Here is a 19912-nt window from a genome sequence, read left to right as displayed (position 1 = left end):
GTGAAAATAAGATGGAGATTCTCTGGGGCCGTGATTTTTTTTTTTTTTTTTCAGATTTAGGATGAGATTTCTTCTAACGATTCAAATGTCCAAAGTTCAAATATTTGCAACCAGGGGCATCAAACTGTAGAGTCACAGATCCGACACAGCTGGAAGGACCCAGAGAAATTATTAGTCCAAGCTTCTCGTTTTATGACAGGTTAACAGCCCAGTGAGGGTGGCTGCTGGGTTGCAAGTTTCACAGCCAGGGCGCTGACCCAGGGAATCCAGGAGGGAGAATGGAAATCAGGAATGTGCCCCTCAAGGCCCTCCAGCCCCACCCGCAGGTTCTCACTGCCCCCTGTCCTTCCCATGAAGCAGAGAACTGCATGCTGAGAACAAATGTGTACCCCTTTAGAAAAAAGGAATTCAGCACTTTCTTTGTCCTCCTTCATTCCACCCCGCCTTTCCTATTCAGACAGCCCACTGTCCTCGCGCTCAGCTCCACCTTTCCAGGGCCTTCACCCTGAGTGCAAGCGCAGCGTTCACAGCCTTTCCAGCACCCCAAGGTACAAAGCAAAGTGTTCTGCCTCCCCCTTTCTCTGCGGCTCCTAACAGAGCCAGAAGTGGTGGACTGTGGCAATAGATGCCTCCTTGAGCGCCTTTGTAATCACATGGAGCATAAGCAAGCAGTAAATGAGGCCGGTTTTGCTTGAAATGCACAATTTCTGCTAATCAGCTTATGGCTGGTTTGGCCACAAGAATGGCTGTTGCACATTACCTAATCCATCTTTGCCATTTCCTCCCCCATAAGCCTGTGTGTATGTGTCCTGCGGCTAAGGTGCTGGGGGCAGGGGCGGGGGGGCGGGGGGCGGGACGCCGGTAAGCACATGACTTAAGCCCACGCGCACTTGCAGCGGTTGTGGCGTTGAGAAATGGGAGGCAACGCCCTCACTTCTAATGGCCATTCGGCCACCAGGATTCATTTCATACACTTCATCTCCATACACGAACAGAGTTGGCTATTGCTTTAAATGTAGGACTGTTTTATCTAAATGGCCTTAAATGTGAGTCAAACTAATGTCATGAAGGAGACTGTGCACTTTTATCTTAGATACTAAGCCCTGGACAGTGCCTGACTTTGCTAACCAAGTGAAAAACCATTTCCCCGTGACACTTGCAAAAAATAAGAGAAAGGCTTAAATGTTTAATGCAATACGATATTCTCGTGTCGACTCATCCCACCTATATAAACAGCATCATGGTAAAAACAATTTAAAAAAAGACTATCTTATTCTACTTGACATTACAACCTTTCACTGTATTTTTTTTAATGCTATGCATAGGAAATGGCTTACCTTCCAGCATTTTTTGCAGACTGCTCCTCATGACATGGATGTTCTCTATCCCAATAAACTGAAACTTGATATTGGAGTAGTTGTCTTCGTTCTCATAGCCTTTCCCTGCGGCACGATTTGCCATCGCATTGAGCTGCGGTGGTCAGCAAAACAGAGTCATCACCAATGATATTCAGGGCATAAAACAAACTAAACATCTCACCAACAGCAATAACAGCATTCAAAATGGTGTGTGGAAATATAACATGTCTCAAATCACTGGAACATTCTACCAAGCTATGTGATTCAGGCACTTCTGCTGAGCTTATATTCAGCAGCATAAATGTGCTGATGTGAGGAACACTTTCTTAGCTGGAAAGCATTCTACAGATAAACCCTTCCGGAGATGTCTTTCGCGGTTCCATCAGAGATGCCAAATTGAGTATGGAATTCTGTGATAGAGCCAAGTTGCCCTGACTTAACCAAACGTTATAACCTGTAGGTTGGCAGAAGAATATCAGCAGATACAGGGGGCAATCCAAAGCTCTGTGAGTTAAATTATATCTTCCAGTATTATATTGCCAATAAACACATTATCCTATAGGAATGGTGGTGTGATTTTAATCTGCCTACAAGAATCCCCCAATTAAACCTTGAGCAGGACTCACTGACTAAAATGGCAAGCACATGTAGAACTATCTCCAGGGCCATTTCTCCAGTCATTTTATTTCAATCTAGAGACCTGCTAAGAGGTCTTTTGGACCACTCTCATTACCACAATTTTGTATATGGTCGGGTTTCCCAGTACAAACTGGGTTAAAGAGAACAGACTTTGAAGAAATTTATTAAATGCAAACTTCTGCCCCTGTCCTGTGTAACTAAAACCAGGAAGGGGACAAGTCCTGCCTTAGCTGGGAAATACATTTCTGGAATGGATGTATTACTGCTAAAATTCCACCCTTGCTGTTTGGCTAAGTGGGTGGGCACAACCTAGGAAACACTAGCCACTGATCACGTTCCACTTCTGTCCACAAAAGGCAGGTGGGTTCTCCCAGGCAGAGAACTGACACCAGGAACTCACCGCCAGAAAAAATATATCGATTTCACAAATTAACAAATACTTCTCAAAAAGCCAAGTTTAAAAAAATGAAGCTAAAAACTAAGCTAAGTTAAAAACAAAAATATTCTTTGGCCCAGATCTTTACTTCACACAATTAAAACTACCAGCACATAAAGATAGATATCCATTAAAACTTTATAATAGTAAAAACCTGACAACCTATGAGTATCTCAATAGGGCAATGGGCAGATAAATTATGGTATATCCACACCCTGAACTTCTACAGAGACAAAAAGACATAGATTTTGGAGAGAGAGAGACAGACACAGAGACAGAGACAGACAGACTGATTTGGAATTGGCCCATGACATGGTTAAGTGAAGAGAGTAACCTAAAGAATAATATTCATACAATAATCTCATTTCTTGTAAAACAAAGTACAGATACGTATTTATGTTTATACATGTTTGAATAAGCAGATTAAAACGTATGAACGAGACCAACCTGGCAGCAGTTAGAGCAGAAACACAGAGGTGACAAGTGCCAGGGGACACTATCAATACTGCTTTAGATGCCCCTGTATTCTCTGTTACCAAGATATGTTAGGTTTGTAATTTAACTAATAGACATAACACATATTAGAAGTGAAAAATGAAGCAGCAGAGGGCAAGCTGGTGCCGCTCTGAGCTGATGGGCTGGTGGACACCTCCCTCCTCCACAGCTGTCCTGCTCACAATTTAGCGCCTATGACATCAGCTGGGGCCCATCACCCCAAGACACTTCCCAGTGATTGTCACCTTTCTCCTGGGCATGCTATGAGAATAAAGGGTTTGGCCTTCCTCAAGAAAAAAAAATACAAAAATTATGCTATTTTGAAGACAACTCCTGTTTATGCTTTAAAATTTTAAATATTTTAAGGGGAAATTTTTCTCTAAAATTACCTACAGGCATCATTCTTTTGAAATGTACTGTTATATCACTCCTTTGTATGATTATTTTCCAAAGCTGCTGCCCTATCCTTTACAAGCTTTATAAAATAAAACAATTAATAGGATACTTGCAAGAATCCCGATGCTACATGAGCCTTATATTTCTTCCGTATCTTAAATAATTTAAGCCTATCCACCACATACTTCAGAGATACTCTTTTTATTTTTTATTTTTTTTAAAGATTTTATTTATTTATTTGACAGAGAGAGACACAGCGAGAGAGGGAACACAAGCAGGGGGAGTGGGAGAGGGAGAAGCAGGCTCCCCGCCGAGCAGGGAGCCCGATGCGGGGCTCGATCCCAGGACCCTGGGATCATGACCTGAGCCGAAGGCAGACGCTTAAGCGACTGAGCCACCCAGGTGCCCGTGGAGATACTCTTTTTAAATAGTGTAATAAATAAAACCCCAAATACCACTAGTATTATCATTTGAATGTATAATTAGAACTCTGTGTTCACATTTTTACATAGTTGAGTACCTGTGACCTGGGATAATTTGTTGATAGTCTTTCAAAGCAAAGGAGCAACACAAGATGGCTTCTTGAAAGTCAATGGTACTTCTCATAATGAACAGAAGATGGCAATATTTAATCTATCATCCAAAGTGTACTTTGTCAAGGTTTCCACAGATTTCACCCGAGACCTATCAGGATAACGCGTAGCAAATGCTGAACTCTCAAAGGAAGTATGGTTTTATGAGTAATAAAAATTCAAGAAGCTATCCTGGACCTATTTTATGAATCTCCAGATAAGAGTGTGCCTTGTATACACCAAACAGTATTAAAGTCTAATTTGTCCCCCGCGCCTTTGGCTGAGAACTCCATCTCACGAGTGAAGGGAAAGCTATTCATCTCAACTCCAAAAAATTCTCGAAGAAATAAAACATTGGCGGTAACTGCATTCCAGCCTCACTTTATGCATAAGGAATACAACAGAGAAATAACAAGTACAGCTGGAAAAAAAAGACCCTGTTGTCTCACCCAAGATCACGCCACTATTTGATAATCATCTCAGCATCTTTGGGGGCAGAAAATCTTATCAGTGAAATAAAAAGAACCCGCTCATTTCTCCACAAACTTTTTTTTTTTTTTTTTTAATTTGAGAGAGAGTGGGAGAAAGTGCAAACGGGGGAAGGGGCAGAGGGAGAAGCAGACTCCCCGCTGAGCAGGGAGCCCAACATGGGGCTCCATCCCAGGACCCTGAGACCATGACCCGAGCCGAAGGCAGACGCTTAATTGACTGAGCCCAGGCGCCCTCTCCACAAACTCCTAATGAACACTTACTGTGTGTCAGATGCTGAACAGAATAAAAAGATGAATAAGAAGCTGTCCCTGCCACCATAAGCTTTTGAGTGTGTCGGGGGAAGCACACAGCACCAAATAATAACGGACTCGACCCACCAGGACTGGGCGGGAGAAGCCCCATGTGGCCTAGGGGATCGGGGGTCACGTCTCATGAAAGCAAGAAGCCTTGAGATGGACTTCAATCGCCTGGGAAGTGGAGACAAAGGGGAGGGCATTCCAGAAGAGGTGGGACACAAAATCAAGGGGCAGATGGGTATCAGTGAGCCGACCAGTGCCAGTGGAGTCAATTGCTCATAGATGGTCGCAGGAGCTAGAGAGGAGGCTAAAAATTGTTTTGAGTCCTCCTCTACAGAGAGGCCCGATTCAGAAGGTTAGACTTTACCCGTGATGGTGGAGAGCACCTGAAGGATTCTGACCAGGTTTATTTGAAAATTTTAGGATGTAGGTTGATGGCAGAGAAGATCCTCTGGGCTGGAGTGGAGGACATAGGCTCCATGGGGAGCCTGCAGGCCTGGTTTGTGGCCATATCCCTCCAACTGGCACACAGTAGGACTCAGTGAAGATTTACTGACCGGCTGACCAGCCAAACAAAGGACTGAATATTGGAGTGAAGTGGAAAGGTGAACAGGCCAAGAATGTTAAGAAACAGAATCAGATTCTTCCTGTGACCCTCAATCAATCAGTCAGACACACCAAAACCATGAGAACTTAGCCAACGATAATCTTGGCATCAGCCTCGTCACTCCGAAGACTACAACTATCTTAACCCTGCAGTCTCAATTTCAGCAGAGTACATTCTGTACCTGAATAGTGACAGGAGCTGATCTGACAGGGTTGGGAAATGAGAACAAAAGTTATCTTGGCAGGAGGAGGATTGGGCCACAGCCTAGCAGCAAGCGTCCCATGACGCTCCTTTCCCTCCCTCCATCTCTAACTGGTGAATTGAAGAACCTGAACTTGTGACATAAACATGAAAATATGAGAAGGCTTGCTTTCTTGCAACTACTGCATACAACCCTGCTAGGGAACTCTTCCTTTCCTACCCCGAAGGACATCTTAGGCAGAATGAATAGCTTTTGGATTACACCCAGAGAGAAAAATCACCATCCAGCTCCATTTAAAATTCCAATTCCATATATGATGCAAAATTATCTCTTTCCCTCATTACAGGCTATCAGGACAGGTGAGGGGTCTGCTCTCCTACTCCCTTCCCGTTCCTCTTTCTTCTAGGCGCTATCTGCCTTGGGCGGGGAGGGGGTGTGGAGGGGGTACAGAGGAGGGATAAGTGGTAAACATCTTTTTATAAAGCTGGCAAGACCACAATTCTCTCTCCTTTGACGTTGCTGCTTTTCTGGTCACACTTACTGGCCCTCACCGCCCTCTCGGTGAAAAGGGTCCAAATGCTGCATCTCCCAGGGCACGTATGTGGGCTTTTGTAGATACGGGGTACACAGGTCAGTGACACGGGAGATCCCCCTGGCTTGAGCCTCTTCCAAATCCCCTCAACTTCACTCCCTAGCAGACACCCTGCATTCACACGCAGCTGGGGACCGCCAGGGGACGAGCCATCTTTGGAGGGACACTAGCAAGATGGCTCCTAGGCAATTCCTTCCTCAGTGTGCACTTGACCCATGGGAAATCCCTCCACCCCTGCACTACCAGACAGGAGTGCAAACTGCCCCCTGCCTCTGAACGCTACTGTTCTCCAGCTCCCTTTCCCCCGGCTCGCCGCCACAGTGGCCATCAGCAAGGATGGGACACATCCCACAAAAAGAGGAGGTCCTAGATTCTCCTCTTTCAGGCACCCCAATCTTTACAACGGATTCTCTCAGACCACCCCCCCCCCAGGATTTGGTGAGTAGAAACCACCTAATTACTGATCCCAGAGAAACAAAAAGTATCCAACATCCTGTAATGCAACTAAAAACCTGCTTACGGGGTGCGATTAGAAGCCATAACCATAAAGCTGTCTTTGGAGAAGGAGCAACGACAAGAGGCTGAGCATGAGTGGAGGCAGGTGCTTACCTACCCTCCCCCCTTCTCAGCACTGCTCAGGGCTCCCTCCCAAGGTGCTGGCAGCAGAGCCTAGCTCAGAGCCCTTGTGGCTCCTCTGACCCTGGCCTGATTCCAGATGAGCTTCTGGTTGGTTCTTCAGCTCCGTGTCTCTAGGTTCACAAGGTGTGTGCTTAGAGGTGCCAACCCTCCTGAGGCTGATGTGCACACAAGGCTCCCCTGGAGACTGCTATGAACAGCATCACGTGGAGTGGAAGGAGCACAGGCTTTGGCCACAGGTGAGCCTGGATTGGCACGTGGGCTCTGTCCTGAACTCTGCAAACTTGGGCAGATTACTTAACCTCTCGAAATCTACATCCCCTCATTTTCAGGATGATTGTAAGAATTAAACGAGCATTATTACAAGCTCAGCAAAGTCTGAGACTAAAGTAACAAGTCATCGACAAGGCTGAGAGAAAATTAGTTCCTCTCATTTTACAATTCAACATCTAGTGCATCGATATTGTTTCCTATCTTCTTAAGGCACCAAATCCCAGCAGTAATATACGACCCCAAGGGTATAGTTGTTTTTGAGCAGATATTCAATACATGCTGAGGACCTCACTGCCTCTGCCTCCCAAGACTGTAATGTCAACAAGGAATTCAGAAGGCCTTCATCTCAACAGGCAGCATGTAGGGTGAGCCTTGCTCCCAGGGCAGGAATGATCCAGATGCCCCTGATCCTGAGAGCAAACCCAGGGCAGGCGCCCCATTTCCCACTCCCACCACCTATAGCAAGCTTGGGCTCCGTCTCCTGGCTACCAAGGAAGCCTAACACTCGGCAACCAAAACTCAACAGCCTTGTTCTTGAACAAACAGATCTAAGCAGACAGTTTAGAACTCACGTGAAGTATGTGGATGCGTGAGCAAATACAAGAATGGGGCCCTCGAATGAGACACCAGTTTTCTTTAATGGATCAGCATCAAACTTCTTATCGCCTCAAGTAAACACGCTTTGTGCTAAATATACCCTTCAAATCAAATCCTCTGGATTAATTCATTTTAAATCCGGAATCCACCTGGCTCAACAACTGCTACACGTCCCAGAAGGTTTACGCATAGTAAACACAGTACGCACTTGCATCACTGGCCCTGGAACGAGTCGGTGAATCTGTCTGGCTTTTCCTTGAATCTGGGAACAGGACAGGAGAAGGGCACCTCAATTCAGGAAAGCCCCTGCCCTTCCTTTTCTTACCTCAGGCTCAGTACATGTGCCTAAGACGCAGGCGTTCTTTAATTCACCTCTGGTCACGAGGAAATGCCAAACAGTTGCACTTTACTTACATGGAAGGTACAACAGAGGACAGGAAAGAGTCAAGGTGAGCAGGTAGGGGTGATGGTGCGGCGGGCCAGAGCGAGAAGCACACATGCAAAGAGAACAGGAAAGTCAGAGGGCTGCTGGTATCGTTCAGGTGAAAATCTACCAGCAGACCAGCTTTGTTTTGTTTTCAGAGTACCTGAAAGGAAGAGAATCCCCTATGTATCGTCTGCTGGAACGGAATCTGGCTGTAACATGGGTTTTATCGTTGATCTCCGGGGCGGACCTGCGGATCCGGTATCTGAGAGAGGCGCCTCGGCCGCCGCCCCGCCCACCGGTACCCCACAGCTGCCCTTCGGTCAGGAGCTCGGGACTGTGGGAGTTCGCGGGGATGACCAGGGCGCCGATCTCACTTACACCAGCAAAACACCAAGTTAAGGGAACCAGGCCATGAATCACAGCATTTGATGACGTGAGGCTCAGAGAAGCATTGAAAACTGCCAGGGTCTGAGTGCCTACATAATGGCTAATACCCAATTCTCAATTTTCATATGGCCCATGAGTATAGACTATGTCTATAGTTACCTAGTCTTCACATCAGGGTATACTTTTAAGCGACTGGGGCTGTCAGTCATACTTCCTACGTCCTGTTATAACGCTTCTTGTGTCCTTATGCTCTTTTTAAAAAATAGCTTCGTTGGAGGGGCGCCTGGGTGGCTCAGGCATTAAGCATCTGCCTTTGGCTGAGGTCATGATCGCAGGGTCCCGGGATCGAGCCCCGCATCGAGCTCCCTGCTCAGCAAGGAGCCTGCTTCTCCCTCTCCCACTCCTGCTGCTTGTGTTCCCTCTCTCGCTGTGTCTCTCTGTCAAATAAATAAATAAAATCTTAAAAAAAAAAATAGCTTCATGGGCATATAACTTACAGGCCATACAATTCATCCACAGTGGTGTTTGGTATATTTACAGAGTTGTGTAACCATCACCACAATCTATTTCTAGAACATTTTAATCACCCCAAAATGAAACCCTCCACCCATTAGCTGTCACCCCCACTTCCTCCAATCCTCTTAACCCGAGGCAACCACCAGCCTACCTTCTGTCTGTATGGATCTGTCTGTTCTGGACATTTCACATAAATGGAATCATACAATGCATGGGCCTCTGTGACTGAGAGATACCCTGCAAGATGGACTTGGCTTACCCCTTGACAACTACATCCATTATTTCCTGTTGACTGTTTTATTAAATTATAAAATCAGTATATGAATACATGCATAATTAAAATAATATTTTTGGGTGCCTGAGTGGCATAGTTGTTAAGCATCTGCCTTCGGCTCAGGTCATGGTCCCAGGGTCCTGGATCGAGCCCCGCATCGGGCTCCCTGCTCGGCGGGAAGCCTGCTTCTCCCTCTCCTGCTCCCCCTGCTTGTGTTCCCTCTCTGTCAAATAAATAAAAATCTTAAAGAAAAAAAAATATTTCAAACAAGAGACATGTAGAAAGTTCTCTACCTCTCTAAATCCTCCCTTCTCCGTGGAATTTTAACAGGTTGGCGTTTATCCTTCCAGATCTTTTCTTATTTTAACAGAAATTTGTATATGCCTGTAGTTTTATTTGACATAAACACAACAGTATGCATATTATTTTGTGATTATTTTTCTACTTGACATCGTATATTGTAAATCTTCCCGAGTCACAGATCCAGATTGCTACAAGTTGAATTTGAAATAGTATAGCTGAACACCTCACAAAACATGAACTGTGGGAGCTCCGCAGTAATTTATTGTTAGAGCAGGAAAGGTCAATTTTAGAAACAAGCCAAAAAAATAAATAAATAATAATTTGGTGTATTTAGGAGAGCAAGCTCCAAAATTAAACCACACTCATTGGTTGTGTGCACCATGTACCCGGCACGATGCTAGGAGCAGGGGAACTCTCGAAAGGCTCTGACGCGATGAGGAGCGTAGGACACCCCTCGAAACAACTCACAGGTGCAAACACACTCACCCGCGGAGAAACACTCAGCCGAGCAGGGCGGCCCCATCCTGACTTTACAAAGAGGAACAGCCCCTTTGCCGACGAGGCACCCGGAGCGGGGACCACAGTCCGTTTGTTTACCTTTGCCTCGTCTCCAGGTTCACGATTCAGGGCTGTGAAGACATGCACGGGAACGGCAACACTTACTTTGGGCCGGGTGTCCACGACGTAAATGAAGTCACTTCCCGGATTGGCTTTCCTGATGGCCTGGAGCATCTGCTCGTCCTCGAGGCACCGGGCGCTGAAGCCGGACAGGGGCTGGCTGCTTCGGCAGATGGAGGCCTGCGGGACATGGCAGCGTCAGCTCCCACTGATACCTCGAGACCACGGCCCCAGCAACGAGCCCCAAGCCGGCTTGTAGAAGCATCTTCATGCCTTCCAAACATCAAGCTTGGTTTCTTTTTAATTCAGGCCAGAGAAACCACTACCAGGGCAAGCAGTGCCAAGTTTCTCTGCGTAAGAAATTAGGAGTGAATATGGATGTTCAGATAGGATCTAAATTATGAAATATAAAGCCATTTACGTAGCCTACTTTCCCTTTCACCGGTATTATTTCATTTTCCTGCTGGAGGTAGAAATATAAAGTAAATAACTATTCTCCTAAAACGTACAGGATACTGCTAATAGCAAGACTCGTAAAAAATAAATAAGTAAGTTATTGTGTTGTGCTTTCCATCAGTTTTTACCAGCTCGTTTGGAAACATCACAAATACTAAAAACCAATTCTAATCCTAAATGTCCGGGAAGTTTCTGTTGTGACGAAAGACCTTTGCCACCCAAGAGAGCAGGCACACCCCCAGGCTGCCCCTGGTGAGCTAGGAGCAGGGCTTTCCTCCGGAATCAGTCTGCGTTCTATTCTGCCATTTCTCTAGGCTGCGATTCTGACAGATGACATGTGCAATAGCGTAAACCTTTCCCTGAGGTATTAGGAGGGGAGTATGGATACATCCTAGTAGCTATAAAACTGAGACTTTTGAGGCAAAGTGCTTTTTAGGGACTTAGATTTTATTTTAACAGTTAAAGGAATGACTCTTGCCAAGAATCCACACTGAGGCTGTGAGCCCCCTGGATGAGAATATGGAGGGAGCGGGGCTCGGTGAGGAAGAGAGGCCTCTTGCTGCAGGCGGGCAGGTGAAGCAGGGCAAACTCACTGAAAATGGTGGTGGCAGAGCCTGCTCAGGGTGCCCGCCCTGCAGGACTCTGTGCAGGAAGGGATAGCCCAGCTCTGAGTCCAAGCACAGCTTAACTGTCCCTGAAATTCAACCCAGAACAACTTAGCTAGGGTTTGGGTTTCCCCGGGAAAAAAAAGGAAGCGTTGGTGCTCCTCACTGGAAAAGGTGGAAATGTTTCTCAGTAACTATACCATCCTTCAGCTGAGGACATGCAGGCAAGCCCGAGAACCGCAGAATAGCTCAACGCATAACTGGGCCACTGCCAGAGCATTCCAGAACCACCCCGTAACAGCGAGGGCGGGCAATCACTGAGGTCGGTCAAGAACTCTGGGGCGCCTGGGTGGCTCAGCGGGTTGAAGGTCCGACACTTGGCTTCAGCTCAGGGTTGTGGGATCGAGCCCCGTGTCAGGCTCCGCGCTCAGTGAGGAGTCTGCTTGATATTCTCTTCTCTGCCCCTCCCCGCTCACTCACATTCTCTCTCTCTCCCTCTCTCAAATAAATAAATAAATAAATAAATCTTAAAAAGAAAAAAGAGAAAAAGAACTCTGGGTCCTGCAGCCAGGTTCAGAATCCAGGAGGGAAATACATGGTAGAGTGGTAGGAAAAGCAAAGGGGCAGCAGAGCTGCTCCAGAGTTGTAGGATTCTTGAGTTATTGGCAGAAGTGCAACTGTAGCCTGGAGGAGAAAGGGACTGGGGGCCCGAACTCAGATGAGGACAGCCAGCAAGAGGGAGGTCCTAGAAGAGAAAGGCAAGCAGGGCAGGGACCAAAGGCGGGCTGGGAACGAAAGGCAAGCAGCTTCAATGGATAGAAAGCAAATCGCCCCAGAGGGCTTTCCTAATGCTTCCCCTGTGGGTCCTGTTGAGAGAATATTACCCTTGCCTGGCAGCCTTTCTCACGGATGTCGGTCACCTGAGCGCAGAGGGAAAACTCTTCAACGGTAAACTGTCACGGGAGCTCCTCATCTACAACATTACTACTAGTAATTAAAATACCCAACATTTTTTGAATGCTTATTATGTGGCGAGCACTACTATAAAAACTTTGTGTTTTTTATTTTTTTTTTGATGTAATGTTCCATGATTCATTGCGCATAACACCCAGTGGTCCATTCAATACATGCCCTCCTTAACACCCATCACCAGGCTAACCCATACCCCCACCCCCTCCCCTCTAGAACCCTCAGTTTGTTTCTCAGAGTCCATAGTCTCTCATGGTTCGTCTCCCCCTCCGATAACCCCCCCCCTTCATTTTTCCCTTCCTACTATTTTTTTTAACATATAAGGTATTATTTGTTTCAGAGATAGAGGTCTGTGTTTCATCAGTCTTACACAATTCACAGCGCTCACCATAGCACATACCCTCCCCAATGTCTATCACCAGCCACCCCATCCCTCCCACCCCCCCACCACTCCAGCAACCCTCAGTCTGTTTCCTGAGATTAAGAATTCCTCATATCAGTGAGGTCATATGATACATGTCTTTCTCTGATTGACTTACTTCACTTAGCATAATACCCTCTAGTTCCATCCATGTCGTTGCAAATGGCAAGATTTCATTTTTTTGATGGCTGCATAATATTCAATTGTGTGTGTGTGTGTATCTCACACCTTCTTTATCCATTCATCTGTTGATGGACATCTTGGCTCTTTCCACAGTTTGGCTATTGTGGACATTGCTGCTATAAACATCGGGGTGCACATACCCCTTCAGATCCCTACATTTGTATCTTTGTGGTAAATACCCAGTAGTGCAATTGCTGGCTCGTACGATAGCTCTATTTTCAACTTTTTGAGGAACCTCCATACTGTTTTCCAGAGTGGCTGCACCAGCTTGCATTCCCACCAACAGTGTAGGAGGGTTCCCCTTTCTCCGCATCCCTGCCAACATCTTTCGTTTTCTGACTTGTTAATTTTAGCCATCCTGACTGGTGTGAGGTGGTAACTCATTGAGGTTTTGATTTGGATTTCCCTGATGCCGAGCGACGTTGAGCACTTTTTCATGTGTCTGTTGGCCATTTGGATGTCTTCTTTGGAAAAATGTCTGTTCATGTCTTCTGCCCATTTCTTGATTGGATTATTTGTGCTTTGAGTGTTGAGTTTGATAAGTTCTTTATAGATTTTGGATACTAGCCCTTTATCTGATATGTCGTTTGCAAATATCTTCTCCCATTTTGTCGGCTGTCTTTTGGAACTTTGTGCTATTTTTATTTAATCTTCTCAATTACCATCTATGATTTGCTTCATTTTCCAAATGAGGCAACCAAGGCACAGAGAGGTGACATAACTTGCTCAATGTTACACAGCTAATAATTAGGGAAGACAGAAATTCCATCCAGGCATAACATTTTCTGATCCTGAGTTCTTAACCAAAATAATATAGCATCAAGGTACAGAAATAAGCAGGAGGCATGAGAGAATTAAGATGCGGCATCCAAGAAGGTCTGGCTTTCAATCCACAGTTTGCTTTCACTTGGTAAATGATCTTGGGTAACTGACCTATTGTCTTTGAACTTTGGTTTTCTCATCTACAATATGAGGATAATAATATAAAAACTACAGAGTATGATGAGGTTTATAATTTTCCTAGAACTGTACCTAACACATAGTGAGTTTCAATAAACATTAGTTATAAAAGGAAGAGAAAAGGTTAGTGTTTTTCTTAAGGTAAATCACTTCTTTGGAAATCTTAACAGAGTTTGGTTTCCCAGAGATTTGTACTGTGAATTTGGGAGATCACACTATTAACCATTTAAAGTAAAACTGATTTCTTAAATATGAAACAAGACGAAACCAGAGAAGGAGACAAACCATAAGAGACTCTAACTCTTAGGAAACAAACTGAGGGTTGCAGGAGTGGAGGCGGATGGGAGGATGGGGTGGCTGGGTGACAGACATTGGGGAGGGTATGTGCTATGGTGAGCGCTGTGAATTGTGTAAGACTGATGAATCACAGACCTGTACCTCTGAAACAAATAATACATTATATGTTAATAAAAATTTTTTTAAAAAAATGAAACATTTAGTAAGGAAGAACAAAGTATACGGCAATTATAAGGGCTGGTAAATAACATGCACAGGCTTCCGAATGTAAGCGACATTTATAATTTATACATCTCTAACTGTTATCTACAAAGCTGTTAGTAGTTTGATATCCAAAGGGAGTATGGATGGCTCTATATAACCCCTGGGCAGTTCAAGGCCTAAACTTTTTATTCTGAGCTCTCCCTTGACATCAGTAAAATTGGGAGGGCCTCAAATGACCAACAACAAGTGCCCCTTCACCCCTTGCTCCCATGGATAAAGCCCCCCAGCTAACCCTCCCTAAGATCTGACTGAGCTCCTGCACCTGCTCATCTCTGAGTAGTGGCTTTCGGTACCCTGCCAGCCCATGGAATTCAACAAGCCAATCACATGCCCCCATAGGAACCTGAGGTCACTGTGCCCACCTCACTACAAAGCCTGCCTCCCACAGTCCCTGCTGGTTCACTCTGTTCCCGAGCACCACCCCTGGGTGCCCTGAATGGCACGCAGTGTCCTCCTCCCCTGGGAAGTGAGTATACACAACCCAGAAACCGCTGACAACCACTTCTGCCCAGGGTCGGGTGTCATGTGGGCAGCCTTCCCTGGAGCCTTAGGGCTGGGATCCTCTTCTCACCAACAAATGACTAGGAAGTGATTACAACACCACGTATCATAAAAGCTGATATGAAAGGAATGATGCCCCCTCAGCAGGGGCATTTATATCAAAGGATTCTCCCCCAGGACTTCTAGCTCATGCAACGATGTGCATTTCATGCCATAATCTAACTCCCGACCCCACTACCGCACATTAGCCAAGCCACCTCACCAGCCAGAGGGGCCCTTAAGTAACACAAGGATGTGTGAGGAACGATAGTTTAACTAAAAGATATGATATTCTTATTCACAAGCAGTAAGTTTTATTGGGTGAGGAATACATATTCTTAAGCCTAAAATGTTTAGTGCTCGCTTTGGCAGAACATATACTAAAGACTAAAATGTCTAAAATCACAAAAAGGGAAGAAAGAAAGATCAGCAAATTTACATAATCCACCTGTTTCCTTTTTTTTTTTTTTTTATCTGTTTACTTTTTATGGAAGACTGCCTGGTTTATGTACGAGTTTTCCAGGGCAATGACAGCATGAACTGCTGCTTTGTTATCTCACACATCATCCATTTAACCACAGAAATCCACCTTTGACAGTATGTCCCTTTATAAAAATCCCTAGATGCGTCAGAAGCATTTACATCATGAACCTTGATATTGAAACCTAAATGTTGTTATAAAACACAAAATGGATCATTCTGCTCCATGCAGGACGGAATTTAGTTCCTGGGGGTGGGAGAGTGGGTATGTATGTCTGGGCACATGAACTGTTTCCCTGGGGTAACCGGTTCATCAAGCAATGCTCAGAAACACATCTCTATTTTATACTTTGTAAGAAGAGCTAAAACATGAAGCATTATCTTCCTGAAAGTTCTAACTACAGGAAATCAGTTATTTTCAACTATAAATGAAGGCTGCATGGTTCATTTTCCAGCCTGGAGATCAAGTCAAGATCCTCCAAGAGCAGGAACAGAACTATGAAAAGCTGAGGCCAGTAGGTGAAGAGCTTCTGGGGTCTAATTGCTAAGACTTCTATCCTGTTCTGAGACATAGCACACTTGCCCTTTGCAATAATTACAACTGACCAAGAAAAAAGTCTCTTTTCTCAGGAACATCAAAACAGAAGGAAAAGAAGTAGGGTAGACACTACGCACACTTTTTAAATACCCAGCGCACCTTCACCTCTTCAACAACAATAAAAGAAAGGATCCTCCCTCTCTTACTTCTTTATCAATGGATGTTACAAAAAGTGTCCATGTTACTGGCATCCTAATTTCAAATACAATGTCATGAAATTCCCTATTTGCTCCATCTTTTTTTTTTTTAAGAAATTCACATCTTTCTTTCACCACTTCTCCAGTTCTATGTAGGCTGAAATATAGTTGGAGTCAAGTAATACAGAACATTAATAATATACTTGCCTTTTTTAGACCCCAGTGAATGTAACCAAAAGTAAAACAGTTTATATCCTTTCAATTAACGGAACTTACACTGCTCAATGAATATCTGCCTCCAAAGCAGGCAGCACAGAAGGCTGTAAGCTTACTCGGGTGCAGACGGCATTGCTCAAGGTATTTCTGGAAACCTCCTCTTAGAATCGGACACAGACCTGACCCTACTCCCTCACCCATAGGTACACGCGTGTGCAGTCACACTCACACACATCTGTTGCAATTGTTTATGGCTGTGAATTTGCCTTTGAATCCAAAACTATATCATCTAGCTTGAAAACCCAACTTTTCACCCCACTCAAGTCAAATAACTTCTGAAGTGGGTGGCAAAGACCATTCTTGGCTCCCCAAATTTGTTTTCTTGTCCTTCCCAGAAATGGAACCACAATTTTTAGTTATTTACACAGTTACCCGGGAGAGTGTATTTTCTCACCTGCCCTGCACAGTTCTGACCAACAGGATGTGAGCAGAAGTGTTGCATGGCAGTTTTAGGAGATTTCCTCAGAAAGCTGTGAGAGCCCGTTAGCCCCCCCCCACCCCCCACTGCTCTGTGAAAATGGTGGCTGGTACTAAAGTCATCTCCTATACCACTCAATGAGGATCAAAGACGAAGGAAGGCAGAGCAGAAAAGTGCAGGAGCTCAGGTCTCTGAGGGCTGAGTAATGGACAACTGAGACTCTGGGCCTAGACTGCCCACCTTCGGAGTTTTATGTGAGAGAAAATAAAGTTCTATCCTGTTTAAGGCACTGTTACTTAGAGGCCCTGTTAGGTGCAGACAAATCTAATCCTAGCTTTTATAAATAATTCTTTTTTAAGGAGGTCCCACACCCAGCGTGGAACCCAACACGGGGTTAAACTCATGACGCTGAGATCAAGAATCAGACGCTTCCCCAACTGTGCCATCCAGGTGCCCCTTATAAGTCATATTTAAAAAATAAAACCTGCTCTCCGTAAACAAAGATTTCTTATACTGAGGATGCTCAGAAGAGTGTGCCATTAAAAAAAAAGAAGATGCCATGGATTCTGGAAGCTTTACTATAGCAGGCATTTCAAAGGATCTCTAGCACTGTTTGAAGGAGCACAGAGCTTCCCAAGGTGACCACTTAGAAAATGACAGGCATTCGTTTAGATGATTAGGTTAAGGTATTTTCTGACAGTATCCCATTACTTTATTATCAAATAAACATGAAAGGTCAACTTCTACCTGAGGTAAGAGTTTAAGCAGAGTGGTGTTATGTAATACCACACACAGCAATATCCACATACCTTTAAGAATTCAAACACACACACACACACACACACACAGCAGAAGGCCGCTAGAAAAATGCCTGTTTATGATAAAACAAGAAAAGCAAAGCATAAAACAAAAGCATGCCTTGAGACTTACGTGGTTATCTTTATAGTAGTAAGAAAGGGCAGGAAATCGCCGTCTGCTCCGGAATTTGGAACTCCCCACAATGATGTGTGCCGTGGCCGATTTGGGAACATACAGTTCAGTAGGGTAAGAATCACAAACCTGTCACGGGAAACACATGGGGATTTTGAGGACATCTCGTAATGCTTTGTGAACTGCCGCAAGATATTCCATTCACCATACTTACTTATAAGTTGCACATTTAAGTTTTTTGGTTTTTTTTTTTTTTTACTTATTTGAGAGAATGAGCGAGAGAGAACGAGAGAGAGAGCGCACAAACCATGGGGGGAGGGGAGGCAGAGGAAGCAGCAGACTCCCCACCCAGCAGGGAGCCCGACGTGGGGCTCGATCCCAGGGACCCTAAGATCATGACCCAAGCCGAAGGCAGACACTCAACCAACTGAGCCACCCAGGCGCCCCCATTTTTCTTTACAATTTTTTTTTTATGTTATGTTAGTCACCATACAGTACACCATTAGTTTTTGATGTAGTGTTCCGTGATTCATTGTTTGCATATAACACCCAGTGCTCCATGCCCATCACCGGGCTAACCCATCCCCCCACCCCGCTCCCCTCTGCAACCCTGTTTGTTACTCAGAGTCCATCGTCTCTCATGGTTCGTCACCCCCCCCGATTTCTCCCCCTTCATTTCCCTTCCTTCTCCTAATGTCCTCCATGCTTATTCCTTATGTTCCACAAATAAGTGAAACCATACGATAACTGACTTTCTCTGCTTGACTTATTTCACTTAGCATAATCTCCTCCAGTTCCGTCCATGTTGATGCAAAAGTTGGGTGTTTATCCATTCTGATGGCTGAGTAATATTCCATTGTATATATGGACCACATCTTCTTTATGCATTCATCTGTTGAAGGGCATCTCGGCTCTTTCCACAGTTTGGCTATTGTGGACATTGCTGCTTAAGTTTTCTTAACCAAGTTATGGAGGAGGCTATTTTGAAGAAAGCAACAGCCACTTCAGAGAAATGAAGAGCTGTTGATTCCACGGCATCAGAGCAAAGGGAAGCAAACGCTCTTTAGCAGTCTGTCCTGGTGCACTGTCCCTTCTGAGGGCACTTCGAGGGGCAAGACACTGACAGGTGAGCATTTCTTTCATCAAAAAGGGAGAGAGTATAATTCGGCATCCTGGTAGCTGAAAAAATTGAGCTGCCTGTTTTGAGTGAAAGATAGCCCACCAGTGGGTGGCAAGCACCAGCAGTGTGCCCATGACAAAGCCCATGCCCTCGCTGGATACTTCTCCCCCTCCATCTTCCCAAATCTCCCAAGTCTCCTCATTCTTCAGGGGACAACCCAACTCCGCCTCCTTCAAGAAGCTTCCTCCCTGGGCTTCCAGCTCAGACAAGTTTCTAGATCTGACTTGGTACCACACAACATAACAGCTTTATTTTTGTTTCTTCTGTGTGATTTCACCAATGGTATGAAATGATTTTACTCTTCCCGTGCATTGCTAGCGGTGATTCCCACAGTGGAAACTCTAGAGCCTTGGAATGATCTTGTGATTTAGTCAGGAATCAGCAGTTTAGAACGTGGCTCTGATTTGCCAACTTCATGACCTTCAGAGAGTCAAACTATGCTGACCTCTAAAACTGATAAAACACAGAAATAATATCCCATGGGGTTGACAGAAGGGTCAAATCAGATAACACCCATGACAAAGCACTTTATAAACCACTGGGTCTGACAGAGATGTGAGGGGTGGCAACGATAATCACCAACTTGTTGCTCAGCATGTATTTCATTCTGACATCAGCCCGTCAATCTCTTTGCAATGTGAAGATTGCTCAGATAGCAATTCCTGGGTTTCGCCAAAGAGCCGTTTCTTTCCCAGAAGTCAAGCATCTTCTTGGCCATTTCAAGAGGAGTCCTCCAGGAGGAGTAACAACAGGGAAATCTGTCAGCCACACAAACTCTGTCCAACCCTGCTCTCACCTACCCCTCTGGAAAGATAGAACTGGAGGGAACAAAAACCCACCCCAAGTAAGAGCCCAGCCTCCGCACCACAGCTCATGACAATTGTCCTGTGAGGATGCCCCCCCCTTGCCCCCTTCTGCTGTCTTGGTTACCAGACTGGTGAACAACATCAAGCAGGAGATAAAAGGGCCACAAAAGTGATGTTGTTAGGCTCAACGTGTAATTTCAACAAGGAGCCAAAGACATTTTAGGGAAGATTAGCAGACTTCAAAGATTTCCAGCCTCTGGCACTGACACTGTGGTG

The 19912-nt window shown here is 45.1% G+C and overlaps 1 protein-coding gene across 1 annotated transcript in view; it reads right to left on the bottom strand.

Moving 5' to 3' along the window:
• MTMR7 (myotubularin related protein 7) overlaps positions 1-19912 on the bottom strand; it is a 105533-nt gene that overhangs the window by 27307 nt on the left and 58314 nt on the right. The window contains exons 5-7 of the mRNA XM_088021389.1: positions 17651-17779; positions 10162-10296; positions 1338-1470 (exon numbers count right to left, since the gene is read on the bottom strand). Of these exons, the coding sequence (XP_087877515.1) occupies positions 1338-1470; positions 10162-10296; positions 17651-17779 (397 nt within the window). The remainder of the gene's footprint in view (positions 1-1337; positions 1471-10161; positions 10297-17650; positions 17780-19912) is intronic.

This window comes from Eumetopias jubatus, unplaced genomic scaffold (genome assembly GCF_037043125.1).
Source record: "Eumetopias jubatus isolate StellerSeaLion01/CBP00866 unplaced genomic scaffold, mEumJub1_p1.0 scaffold_2, whole genome shotgun sequence".
Taxonomy (NCBI): domain Eukaryota; kingdom Metazoa; phylum Chordata; class Mammalia; order Carnivora; family Otariidae; genus Eumetopias; species Eumetopias jubatus.
Note: the sequence above shows the minus strand (reverse complement) of the source record. Positions and strands in the feature narration are given on the sequence as shown.